The sequence below is a fragment of the Bufo bufo genome, chromosome 3, assembly GCF_905171765.1.
Source record: "Bufo bufo chromosome 3, aBufBuf1.1, whole genome shotgun sequence".
Taxonomy (NCBI): domain Eukaryota; kingdom Metazoa; phylum Chordata; class Amphibia; order Anura; family Bufonidae; genus Bufo; species Bufo bufo.
The window spans coordinates 104,821,871-104,835,986 of record NC_053391.1 but is presented as its reverse complement, the minus strand read 5'-3'; the positions used below and the strand labels follow the sequence as shown (position 1 = coordinate 104,835,986).

Genomic DNA, 14,116 nt, shown 5'->3' with positions numbered 1-14,116 from the left:
ATGTGACTGCTGCAGCCAATTACTGCCCCGGGCTCATAAGTACTTTTATGTCATTCCTGTGTTAGTGGATCTAATAGGTGAGTGATTTTTCCTTTTGATTTATGGCACTTTCCACCTCTGCCCTAATTCTGGTTGATCCCGGACAACCCATTTTAAGTAACTTCACCTGTTCTGATTGGTATCAAGGAAGCTTAGAGTGGCTCCGCCCTCAGTGCACTTAAAGAGGACCTTTCACTTGTAAAAACAATGTGAACTAAGTATGCTGCCATGTAGAGCGGCGCCCGGGGATCTCACTGCACTTACTATTATCCCCGGGCGCCGCTCCGTTCTCCCGTCCGGTACCTTTTGCTCTGTAAGTTATAGTAGGCGGTGTCTGCCCTTGTCCTGTGGGCGTCTCCTTCTCCTAGGCTGCAGCGCTGGCCAATCACAGCGCACAGCCTGGGAGTTTTTTTTTCTCCCAGGCTGTGCGCTGTGCGCTGCGATTGGCCAGCGCTGCAGCCTAGGAGAAGGAGACGCCCACAGGACAAGAGAAGACACCGCCTACTATAACTTAGTGAGCGGAGATACCGGAGGGGATAACTGAAGGACGGAGCGGCGCCCGGGGATAATAAGTGCAGTGAGATCCCCGGGCGCCGCTCTACATGGCAGCATACTTAGTTCACATTGTTTTTACAAGTGAAAGGTCCTCTTTAACTGATGCTCATTTGCATATGGATTAAAAGTACTCTTTCTCCAGAATGAAGCAACAGATGAGTAAGTGAATTCAGCTGAGCTCGTCCTACAAGACACCCTTCCTGGTTTCAGTAACTTGCCGGGTGACAGACTTGCACACGAACGTCTGCGCCCCGTGGCAGCCGCAGCGGATCACGGACCCATTCATTTTAATGGGTCCGCGATCCGGCCGTTCCGCAAAAAGATAGTACATGTACTATCTTTTTGAGTTCTGTGCTTCCGTTTCGCATCTCCGGATTTGCAGACCCATTGAAGTGAATGGATCCGCATCCGTGATGCGGAATGCACATGGTACGGTTTCCGTGTATTGCGGATCCGCAATACGGCCACGGAGCGCACACGTTCGTGTGCAATAAGCCATAGGCTAGGGCAGTGATAGGCAAACTGCAGCTCTCCAGCTGTTGCAGAACTACAACTCCCAGCATGCAAAGACTGCCTACAGCAGGGCATGGTGGGAGTTGTAGTTTTGCAACAGCTGGAGAGCCGCAGTTTGCCTATCACTGGGCTAGGGCTACACGACGACGTGTCCCCCGACAATTTTTATAATGATAGTCTATGGTGTCGCATTGCAAATATACTGTGACTGCGACATGACCATAGCAAAAAATCCATCCAAGATGGATTTTTCTGCGACTGTCGCGGTGCGACATTTTGGACTATCATTATAAAAATTGTCATGCGACATATGTTGCAGTGTAGTTTGACACATGTCGTCATGTAGCCCTAGCCTTAATGTCGGAAAGTCATACTACAAGAGAAGCCTTAGGCTAGTTTCACAATGCCGGGAATCGGCCAGGCACAAACAGCAGCATAATGGGGTCTGGCAGACGTCCCGTCTGCATCCGGCAGTGCCAGATGTGGTGAATTCTCTGCCGGAGCAGCCTAGCCTCAGGAGCGATCCCGGGAGTACAGGCCGCAGAGTTACAGGTTTTCTCATAACCCAGTCCTCTAATGTAATGAAGTCTTTCTTTACAGACTGCGTGAAGATGTTAGTTTTTGAGAACTTGTCAGTTGTGGCAGGAAGTGAGCACCATGGAATCTGCTGATTGACAGCCTTTTCCCTATTATTGTGTCGGCAGAAAGCGGTCAGCAATGGGAGGGCAGAGGGAACCCTCAGCTCACAAATATGCTGGACTTGTAGCTCAGAACACTAATGAATAAAACAAGTTCTACTAAACTAAAACCTCTTCACACATAAGTGACCCAACCCTAAAATCACTACTTCACGCCGCCCTCCTAAGCAGGAAGGAATTGCTCTCTTTCCGCTATTCTGAGATGACTTGTCTTCTTGCCGACCGCTCCTGTCACCTGCGGCAGTTCTGATCGCCTGCACCAAAGATATGCCCGTGCAGAGAGGGGTTTCCTGCACATGTCTTAACAACTTGATAAGCTTTTAGGGGACTAGACTACTAGAAGATAACGGAGATCTCAGAATTGGTGCCAAGCAATAGACCAGTCTTCACTGAACCCAGAACCTGTCACCACGAAATGCCGTCGGCCCATTTTCTGAGTTCAGATGGACACGGAGGCTGTCTTATCCGTAAAGGTGTGGTATGCCAAGATTTGGCTAAATTCTGGCACAGCACATGGGTACCCTGTGAAGGTGAGCGATGCCAGGATTAACACAGGTAGGAGCCCACTCTGCTCACCCCCAGGATCTCTATAGCACAGGGATGCCCAACCTGCGGCCCTCCAGCTGTTGCAAAACTACAACTCCCTGCATGCTCCAATAGCTGGAGGCTGTCTAGGCATGTTGGAGGTTGTAGTTTTGCAATAGCTGGAGGGCCGCAGGTTGAGCATCCCTGCTTTAGCATATTGCTATGCCTGTACCGATGCGCTATAGAGAGCCTTGAGCGGAGCAGGCTCAGGGAGGACTCCGCTCTGCTAAATCCAGGCATAGCACACCTTCACAGGGTAGCGATGTGCCAGGCTTAAGGGAAGCAGAGGCAGCGAGCTGTGTTCCGGCCTGTGCAGCATTCCCTGCAGCCCCCAAGTCAGCTCTGTACTAAGGTAATGATTTTGACACAATGGCACCTAGGACTTTGGATGCCTATTTGAGTAGGAAAATTGTATTATTGATTAATAAAGTACATTTTAAAGGAAGGTTTTAGAAAAGCTTAGTTACTCTTTAAGATAGGGTGAAACTTAAGGGCTCATGCACACGGCCGTAGTTTCAGTCCGCAACCAAACTGTTTATTTTACGGATGGTGTGCGGACCCATTCATCTCAGTGGGGCCGCAAAAGATGCAGACATCACACCATGTGCTACCGACACGTCTGTTCCACCGCCCCACAAAAGAAAAATAGAACATATCCTATTCTTTTCTATTTTGCAGACAAGGATGGGACGTTTTTACCGAAGCAAAAAAAAAAAGGTGCCTTGAACTTAGCCGAGATCCATGTTTTGCGGACCACAAAACACTTTATGGCCATGTGCATGATCCCTAAGGGTGAAGTTGCAGATTTGTTGCAGAAATCCATACTTATGCTGCAGGAACAACCCCATTCAGATGCACAGAACTGATTTTCAGTTGCCAAAATTTCTGCTACTTAAACTGCTGTGTGTGAATGTAGCCTAAAACATTTAATTGCTTATTGAGTAAGGCTCCTACTAGCCCAGGTTCACACAAGTATATTCAGTCCGTGAAATATGCTCTTGTGACACCAACTCACGGCATTATAATGATTTATAGCGCTGCGTGTTCCTGCCCAAGCGCGGCTGTACTGAATTTTACTGACGGCATTATGTGAGTACAGTTCAGTACGGCTGCAGTCAGGCAGGAACAAACAGGATTATAAATCATAATTATGCAATGTTGAGTCCTGGAAATACTTCTGTCGCACGAAGCGTATCTTGCGGACTGAATATGGCCTGATGTTTGGGCAGGATGAGAACAGACGATAAACGCATGGATCGGCACTCGTATGTTGTCCAGGCCGATGCAATGTGTATGCTATCGGAGTCGTTCCTCCCCCATCTCTGATTATACAGATAATTTAAAAGTAATATCAGGAAGTATTACTTTACTGAGAGAGTAGTGGATGCATGGAATAGCCTTCCTGCAGAAGTGGTAGCTGCAAATACAGTGGAGGAGTTTAAGCATGCTTGGGATAGGCATAAGGCCATCCTTCATATAAGATAGGCCCAGGGGCTATTCATAGTATTCAGTATATTGGGCAGACTAGATGGGCCAAATGGTTCTTATTAGGGCTGCACGATATATCGCAAAAGTAATCGAATCGCGATAATCGGCAAATGCGATTTGGCGATTCGGCCAACCGAAAATGCCGCGATTATATATGAAGGGGCCCCTATTGATAAAAAGTCCTCTGTCCTATTGATAACAGGTCCAGCCTCTGTACTTACTTTCACGATGAATGCACTGCAGCGATGAGCGCGAGCGAGGCAGCCGGCTGGCGCGTGACTGACGTCACTTAGTCACGCTCCTGCTTCCTGAATTAAGTGGGAGGAGCGTGACAGTGACGTCAGTCACGCGCCGACCGGCTCGCTCTCTGCCGCTCTCTGCACTGCAGTGCATTCATAGTGAAAGTACAGAGGCTGGCCATTTTATGATAGAGCGGCGCCCAGGGATCTAAGTGCACATACTATTATTCCTGGGCGCCGCTCTGTTCGTCCGCTGTGGCCCCCGGTATTTTCAACATTCAGAGCAAGGAGGAGGAGACGCCAGTGTCTCTCTGTCTCCCTGACAGCAGCGCTGTCCAATCACAGCGCAGAGCTCAGAGCCAGGGAGAAAAAAAACTCCCTGGCTCTGAGCTCTGAGCTGTGATTGGACAGCGCTGCTGTCAGGGAGACAGAGAGACACTGGCGTCTCCTCCTCCTTGCTCTGAATGTTAAAAATACCGGGGGCCACAGCGGACGAACGGAGCGGCGCCCAGGAATAATAGTAAGTGCACTTAGATCCCTGGGCGCCGCTCTATGCATCCTGCTACTATGAAAGGTCCTCTTTAATTACATTCATTGGTGGCGCAGTGCGCCCCCCCCCCCCCCCCCCATTACCACTGGCCACAAGTCCCCTTCCCCATTGTTATATGTGGGCCACAGGGTCCCATCCCCTCCAGTGGTGGCAGTGGCAGATTACACTGCTGGGGCTCAGATCGTTACCATGGCAGCCAGGACACTACTGAAGCCCTGGCTGCCATGGTCAGCTCCCTGCTGCTGTGTGCACAAAGCCCAGGGCAGCAGGGAGAGTGTGAGGTCCTATTCACCCTGATAGAGATCTATCAGGGTGAATAGCACAAGGGTGTAAAAAGATCCAGGTTCTAGTCCCTAAGGGAAGAAATGGTTATTAAATAAAAAGTTAAAAAAAAACACAAATACTAAAAGTTTAAATGGCCCCCTTCCCAGTTTTACATAAAAAAATTACAAACAATAAAGAATAAACATATTACATATAGCCACGTCCGAAAAAGTGTGAGCTATTAATATTACAAAATATTTCCGCTTGGTGAAGGCAGTAACAGAAAAAAAAACTCTAAACCACGCAATTCGCCATTTTTACCTTGTCCCCCAGAAGATGTCCCTGGATGTGAGAGGCATGTGGTGCTGTATTCTCCTATATGTAGACCTGGCTCACTACTGGGACCTGCGTCTCATCTTCTCAAAGTCCTTTTTTTTTAAATTGTCACTATATTACTATTTTCAATTTGGCGACTAAAAAATGTAATTTGGCTCCAAAATTTTTTAGTTTAGGAGCCAATGGCTCCTGGTCATTTTTTTTTTTGTCTGGAGCACTGGTTATGTGCGCAGTTTAGGACACATGAAGGGACACATAGGGCCATGAGGGGGACCAGCATAAGATGCTATATGTGTGTCTTATGCTGGCCCCCCTCGTGACCCCATGTGTCATAGCACACATCCCCCATAACAGTGCCCTCCGCAGGTCCCCCATAACAGTGCCCTCCGCAGGTCCCCCATAACAGTGCCCTCCGCAGGTCCCCCATAACAGTGCCCTCCGCAGGTCCCCCATAACAGTGCCCTCCGCAGGTCCCCCATAACAGTGCCCTCCGCAGGTCCCCCATAACAGTGCCCTCCGCAGGTCCCCCATAACAGTGCCCTCCGCAGGTCCCCCATAACAGTGCCCTCCGCAGGTCCCCCATAACAGTGGCCTCCGCAGGTCCCCCATAACAGTGGCCTCCGCAGGTCCCCCATAACAGTGGCCTCCGCAGGTCCCCCACATAACAGCGTCCTCCGCAGGTCCCCCACATAACAGCGTCCTCCGCAGGTCCCCCACATAACAGCGTCCTCCGCAGGTCCCCCACATAACAGCGTCCTCCGCAGGTCCCCCACATAACAGCGTCCTCCGCAGATCCCCCACATAACAGCGTCCTCCACAGATCCCCCACAAAAGAGCGTCCTCCACAGATCCCCCACAAAAGAGCGTCCTCCACAGATCCCCCACATAACAGCGTCCTCCACAGATCCCCCACATAACAGCGTCCTCCACAGATCCCCCACATAACAGCGTCCTCCACAGATCCCCCACATAACAGCGTCCTCCACAGATCCCCCACATAACAGCGTCCTCCACAGATCCCCCACATAACAGCGTCCTCCACAGATCCCCCACATAACAGCGTCCTCCACAGATCCCCCACATAACAGCGTCCTCCACAGATCCCCCACATAACAGCGTCCTCCACAGATCCCCCACATAACAGCGTCCTCCACAGATCCCCCACATAACAGCGTCCTCCACAGATCCCCCACATAACAGCGTCCTCCACAGATCCCCCACATAACAGCGTCCTCCACAGATCCCCCACATAACAGCGTCCTCCACAGATCCCCCACATAACAGCGTCCTCCACAGATCCCCCACATAACAGCGTCATACCCAGCCGCGTCAGCGGCTCATATGGGAAAATCCAAGCAAATAGACCTCTAGCACAATTCCCTTAAAATATCGCATCGCACATCGTTATCGCAATTTTTAGGGCCCTAATCGCAATCGCACAAAATTCCCATATCGTGCAGCCCTAGTTCTTATCTGCTGACACATTCTATGTTTCTATGTGTGCTCCTGAGAGTCGGACATCTGTCCTTCTGAATGAAATCTGCCAATCTGCCGAAAAACGAGTGTTTGCGTGTTTATCAGCTGATTAGGGGGCCACTTACCAGGAACAAGCGTTTCTATGAACTGGCCCAAAAATTGCCCAGGCTAATAGGTTCTTAAAGGGCTTTTCCAAGACTATTATACTGATGACCTATCCTCTGATCGGTGGGACGGCTGCCGATCAGCTCGCAGTAGTGTCTCAGCCTAGTCTAGGCCATGTGACCTCACGTTCATTAGTCACGTAGCCTAGGCGCAGCTCAACCCCATTGAATAATAATATATAATAAAATGTATATAGCGCCACCATATTCCGCAGCGCTTTACAAATTCATAGGGTTCATGTACGAAACAAAACTGACTGGCTAATATGCAACTGAAACACTAGGAGTCAGGGCCCTGCTCGCAAGAGCTTGCAATCTATGAGGAATTGGGGGTGACGCATAGGATTTGAGACATTATTGAAGTGACAGGAGTGGTGCCGGACGATCTGCTTCGGGTTTGGGACTTCTAGAGGATCGAGTTTAGGCCATAGGAGTTGGTGGGGTGGTTTAGTCTGGGAATAGTCAGTTTAGGTAGCTTGATGAGCCTGCCTGAAAAGATGTGTTTTTAAGGCACGTTTGAAGGTGGAGAAGTAGTGGATTGACCTAGTATTCTGGGGCAGAGTATTCCAGAGAGTAGGTGCAGCCCGAGAAAAGTCTTGAAGATGGGAGTGAGAGGTACGAATTATGGAGGTTATTAATCTAAGGTCGCTAACAGAACGGAGAGCACGAGTAGGGTGGTAGATGGAGATGTATGGAGGTGCAGCACCGTGGAGAGCTTTGTGGGCGAGGGTGAGAAGTTTGAACTGTACTCAGTGGTGGATGGGCAACCAGTGAAGTGACGGCACAGACTAGTGGCATCAGTGTAGCGGGTGGATGGATAGATAAGCCTGGCTGCAGCATTTAGGACAGACTGAAGGGGGGAGAGTTTAGTGAGAGGGAGACCGATTAGTAATGCGTTGCAGTAGTCAAGACGAGAATGAATCAAGGCAACAATGAGTTTTTTGCCGTTTCCACCGTAAGATAAGGGCGGATTCTGGCGATATTCTTGAGGTGCAGACGACAAGAGCATGTAAGTGATTGAATATGGGGAACAGAGGAAAGATCAGAGTCAAATGTGGCCCCAAGACAGCGGGCATGTTGCACAGGAGTTATGATAGTGCTGCAGACCCAAATTTTAATATCAAGTTTAGGTGAGTTAGTGGGAAGAGGGGGGGGGGGACGACGGACGGACAAAAAGTTCAGTTTTTGAGAGGTTCAATTTTAGATACAGAGAGGACATGATGTTAGAGACAGCTGCCAAACAATTACTGGTGTTTTGGAGTAAAGCAGGGGTGATGTCAGGTAGGGATGTCCCGATACCAGTATCGGTATCGGGGCCGATACCGGACATTTGCACGAGTACTTGTACTCGTGCAAATGTCGCCGATACCACGGCCGATACCTCATGGCCCTAGATCAGCGGTGGCGGAGGCGTGTCCCATCTTCTTCCGGGCGGCGGCTGCAGCGGCGTGTCCCATCTTCTCTTCCGGTCGGCGGTGGCGCTGCTCCCAGCTGATCAGCGTGGGGATGGCAGCTGATATTATACACCTGGGGACATGCTGGCCTGACTGCGGCAGGAGGAGGCCGCCTCTGGCTGGGGTTCTGGATATTATCCTCAGGGGACTGCAAGAAGCTGGGCCGGAGGTGGAGAGATGGCAGGAGCTGCCGGAGCCCAGGTACTGCAGTCCATTCTTATGTCTGCCAGCCACATCTGATTCTGAGAAAGCTGTGTGACAAGCCAATATGGCCGCCTCTCATAAGCAGAGCCATCCAGAGCAGAAGTGGGAGGAGCTAGCATTGAGAACTTCAGGGAAAGTGGGTGACAACCCTGTGACTGCTGTGATGCTGGCTGCTGTGGTTGTCACCAAGGATCTACCAGACTGGGAGCACTCATACAGTCTGTGACTACTCAGTCGCCTTCATTATGCTGGCCATTAAAGGGGTTGTCACAGATTTATGCCGGAAATATGTAATGAAGTAAAGTATATCGGAGAGGTCACGTGGCCAGGTGGGTTTGATGCATGAAATGGAGAAGAAATCCAGTTAATTTCTCTCCATTTCATGTTAAAACAGACAAACCGTGAATAATTAAGGTGGTGGTGGGGGCAATGGGCATATAATAGTGATCCCCAACCAGTGTGCCTCCAGCTGTTGCAAAACTACACCTCCCCAGCATGCCCGCACAGCCATGCAGGGAGTTGTAGTTTTGCAACAGCTGGAGGCACATTGGTTGGGAAGCACTGTTATATGCCCATTTATTAATTTATTAACCCTTGTACAAAGGAAAAGTAAAGCAGTTGTCCATAGCAACCAAATTCCAGCTTTAATTTCTTTCATTGCTATCAGCAACTGCGCCGCTGTTATTGGTATCGGTAATTGGTATCGGTGAGTACTTAAATAAAAGTATCGGTACTCGGTCTTAAAAAAATGGTATCGGGACATCCCTAATGTCAGGGGATGAAGTGTATAGTTGGGTGTCGTCGGCATAGATGGGGTACCGAAAGCAATACCAAGCACAGTCACTATACAATGTACGGCGCTGTTCTTGGTGAGCAGAGAGAAAGATGCGGAGCTACAGCAGCTGCCTTGTCAAACAACTGATCGGTGGGGGTCCTGGGTGTTGGACCCCACCAATTAGATACTGATGGCCAGAGGATACGTCATGGGTATAAAAGTCTCAGAAAGCCCCTTTAACATCATAAAACATTAAACCGGTCTCTTTCCCAAAGCTTACTTTGAAATCCGCCCAGTTGATTTGATATTGATGTATTACTCCTTCACTGTAATGTATGCAAGATATATATGTCAGACCTGTGCACCCTCGGTATCCACACGTGAACCTCCCACCAGCAAGCTTCTCTGGGACATAGTACTGTATGAGAGTTTTCTGCCTGGTCAGACAATTACATTTTTTTGCCCTCTTTATTCCCCATGATCTTAACGTCTCCTCTCTTTCCTCTTTATTTTCTTAACAGAAATGGAATCTATTTTGAACTTGCAAAAACAAGGTAAGTTTGGCCATAGAGGTGAAGGGCTTACATTTGCCTTATCTGTGTGTTTTATGTTCTTGTAATTATTAACTTGGTCCTCGCCTTCTCACAGAACTAGTTCCTAAAAGACGGCCGTTGTTTGGAGGGCCACACGGCGCCCCCTGCTGTTCAGAGTTGTCAGCTTTCCGTTATGGTTAAATAGACTGGGGCTATGTTTTATAGTATAAGCAGCCATAGAAAGTAGTTCTTATGGTCACCACCTCCATTTCATATCTGCACTGGTTTTGGGAGGGAGCACCAATGTCTGGTTGGGTAGCGCACAAGCATATTTAAAAGGGGTTGTGGAATCGTGGATACCGAGCAGTGTATAATGTGATGGAAAAATGAATCCAGCCAGCAAAGGAAGCAATATGGATGATAACAGTACATTAGTAAGTGGCATGTCTTGTATTAACTTCCTCTAAAGTGAGGCAACCCCTTTAAGGGAACCTGCATCCCTCTCCTCCTCCTTCCCCCAGCTTCAGATGCTCTCCTGGGCTCCCTCGCTGCTTGCAGACAATCGCTGGCCGCGCTGTTGACTGGCTCCCCTTACGTCATGACAAATGGTCACATGTCACAAGGGGATCCGGTCATTGCCGCAGCCGGTGATTGTCTGCAGGCAGCGTCATACTGGATGTTTACAGCGACCAGGCCCAGCAGAGCATTGTAGGGTGGGGAGCCGGAGCTGTGAAGTAGGTAAGTAAGCTTCCCCTAACCGGTCTGGTCAGGTGGGGGGCTTTGCTGATAAGCGTACAAATCATGTGGTCATTAAAGGGGTTGTCTGCTTTTTTTTTTTCTTTTTATATTGATGACCTATCCTCAGGATAGCTCATCAATATCAGATCGACGGGCGTCCGCAGCGCTCATACGGGTGCTGCCTTCTCCTCACTGTTTGCTGTCAGAAATGTAGCGGTGAGCAGTGTAATTACAACTGCTCCGTCCGGTTCTCTTCAATGGGACGGCTCCTTCCTGTTTAAGTGGATAGGAAGGAGCCGTCCCATTGAAGTGAATGGGGGCGCCATGGTTGTAATTACACTACTCATCGCTGCCGTTATGAAAGCGAGCACTTGTATGAACACTGCAGCCTCTTCCAACAGCTGATCGGTGGAGGTGCCGGGAGTCGGACCCCCGCCTACATGACTTATCCTGATGATTGGTCATCAATATAAACAGTCCGCAAACAATTGCCTATTAATTTTTATCATTCTATAGAAAACAGCTGCTGCTTGCATGTACGCATGATTTTGGGTCACGTCCACCTCTTCACAGCCTGCCGGCTGCTGCATGTGGTCCTGCCTTTAGGGTACATCCACACCAGACAAAAATGTGGCGGGTAGTACCAGCAATGGTTATTTTAACCTTCAGTGTGGATTTTAAAAGGATTCTCCAGGCTACAGGTATTGATGATCTATCTTCTGGTTTGACACCTGGCAGCTGTTTAGGGCAACTGTGGCACCAAAAACTGTAGTGTACGTTGCTGGAAGTAGCCAGCCCCCTACACTATGTGCTGCCTGTGCCATGGTTATGCATCTAAGATCCCATTCAAATGAATAGGAGCGGAGCTTCAGGGCGCCAGCAACTACACAGTGTATTGAGCTTCTACTTCTGCTCCGCAGGACAATATATTACAATCATTAGTTATCATTGCATGGCATTGTCTGGTGGCATTAACATTGCTGCATCAGTGCTGGAGATGACCCAGTCACCGTAAATTCACCTCAACCCCAGTTAACTTCACTTTATGCATCTGTTACGTAAATGGCAATGGAGGCTGAAGTACTAGTTTAAAGATCAATGTATCTGCCTGCATTTGTCTTAAGTAGGTCAGACTTATGACATATCCAGGTGGGTGACTGGTCGCCATTTGTTCGTCAGTAGTTGCTGCCCTGGATCCATGTATTGTGGATGGGACAACTAGACTGTCCTACTGCACTGCAGAACGTCCTGCTATCACTGGTACAATGGCCCGTGTGCCTTCACATAGTCATTCTATTAAAGGGGTTGTCTCACTTCCACAAATGGCATTTATCCTGTGGCTAATACAAAGCTTCCATCACATTATACACTGCTTGTATCCAGGGGTTATGGCCGTTGCTGCAGTGCTGATACAAGGTGGCCAGCTGCTGTGCATTCGTACCTGTGCGCACTTTCAGAGAGGTCGGCGCTTTTTCTTATAGTGTGCAAGCACGACCACCGCTGCTGGATTGGAGGGTGGTCGTAACCCCTGGATACGAGCAGTGTATCATGTGATGGAAAAATATTGAGCCAGCAAAGGAAGCAATATGGACAATCACAGTGCATTAGTAAGTGCTGTGTAGTAACTTTATCTACATAATAAATGCCAATTTCTGGAGTGAGACCACCCCTTTAGTAATTTTTTTTCCCCCATTGACATCAGAACTATAACTTCACCTTTTAAAACTTTTTGCCTTCTACTTTGTTTTTCAGATCCCAGTAGGATAATCTCTTACAATGAAGCCATGGACCGCCCTGATCTCTGAGATTGCTGCCAGAGGACTGCTGGCTTTTTCCTTTCCGAAGTCATTTCATCAGTGCATGAGACATTGTCTGGCTGTCATGCGCCTTTGAAAAAAGAAGAAAAAAAATAGAAAACCGTGCAAGAAACGGAGGAGAAAACGAGAACATAACAGAATCAAATCCTCTGATATATAATTATATAAATATACATATACGTATATATTTTGTTTGGATAACTATGTATAGAAAATTCTATCTATAAATATATACAAATATATAGTTATTTAAACAAATTTAAAAATGAAAATATTATGGAAACCATGTTGATCCAGTCAGGACCTAACCTTTCCCAGGAAAAGAAAGTTTAATAACTGGTACTTTTTTTTTGGTTTAAATTCCCAATTTCTTTTTTTATTTTTATTTTTTTTTCTCCTTTTTGTCATCGTCACATAAGACTGAAGTGCTTGAGTAAATTGAGTACAGAATCCTCGGAGGCACGACCCTGCTACGTGACATTGAAGAGACGTGCTTGCGTACTTACATTGCCAACCACGAGAGAGCACATTGTATTATTTTGGGGATTGCCCAGCCCGTCCCAGTCTTACCTTGTATTTTTAGTGTTTCACATGGCTTCTGCATACAACACTCATCCCGGCTGAAACAATGAACACATTTTTAAGAAATAACAGTTTATATCTTTTTTTTTTTTTTTTTTTTTTTATGGCTTTTTTTCTGTTTTCTTTTGGGACTTACAAAGGAAAGACACACAGAAAAAAAAAACAAAGCAGGCTGTCTTAATTTTTCACTTTTTTTGGGAACTGGAGACAGATGCACTTTTTTCAATTCTGGAAAAATTCGGACAAACAGGTTTCTTAATTTTGACCATTGGAGTATGCGTCCCATTTAGAGACGATTAATGAAAGAACAAAGGACAAAAAGAAAAACTATAAAAAAAACTATAAAAAAATAGTAAAACGCAAAAGAAATTAATCTATTTAGGCATTTAATATATTTAAAAAATATCTATATAGAAAGAGGCAAATCTGTTCCCTGTTTGATGTCATTGTATGAAAGGGGAGCAAGATGTGCGAGGCTGTTCGAGACCCTGGCTGCATCATCTCCCTGTGTGTCGCTAATAGCTGTCCTTTTTTTGGTTCTCTGCTTTTCCCCTACTTGTGTTGGATGGAGTATCAACCCAATCGCACATGAACATCATGCTGAAAACCTCCATGACTCTGACAGGGGTCTGATTACATATATATATATTTTTTATTTTTAACTGTATGCTTCTAAAATCTTTATGAATCTTCTTCTTTTTTTTTTTTTTTTTTATAATTTTGAGTGTGCCCTTTTCTGTATGAAGGACATTACTGGAAGCAGGACTTTAGCAATAAAGGTATTGACCCTTTCTATTTAAGCGAGTGGCCTGCAATGCATTGGGTGCTAGTGGGGGATATGCTGCACAATATGCACATGTTGGGAGTGCCACTCCTCAGTTGCTCACTGTCGCTTTGTCTTCAAGCAATGTCCTCCATGCTCGTTTGCTTTCATCCTTATATCACTCATGCAGAGCACACCCCGTTGGGCTTCAGGCTATAGCTGAGAGTGCCTCTGCCACAAAACAAATGCTATTCAGACTCAAATGGTGCTATATATTTTTAGAATATCCAGTTTTTTTTTGTTTTTGTTTTTTATGTTGCGGGCCCCTCCATTGTTTGGAGGG

The 14,116-nt window shown here is 47.3% G+C and overlaps 1 protein-coding gene across 2 annotated transcripts in view; it reads left to right on the top strand.

Moving 5' to 3' along the window:
• Positions 1-13,162, top strand: part of NUFIP2 (nuclear FMR1 interacting protein 2) — a 47,760-nt gene extending 34,598 nt beyond the window's left edge. For both annotated transcript variants that reach the window (XM_040423438.1, XM_040423439.1), the window contains exons 3-4: positions 9,862-9,894; positions 12,364-13,162. In XM_040423438.1, the coding sequence (XP_040279372.1) occupies positions 9,862-9,894; positions 12,364-12,416 (86 nt within the window). In that variant the 3' untranslated portion in view covers positions 12,417-13,162. The remainder of the gene's footprint in view (positions 1-9,861; positions 9,895-12,363) is intronic.
• The last annotated feature ends 954 nt before the right edge of the window (positions 13,163-14,116 follow it).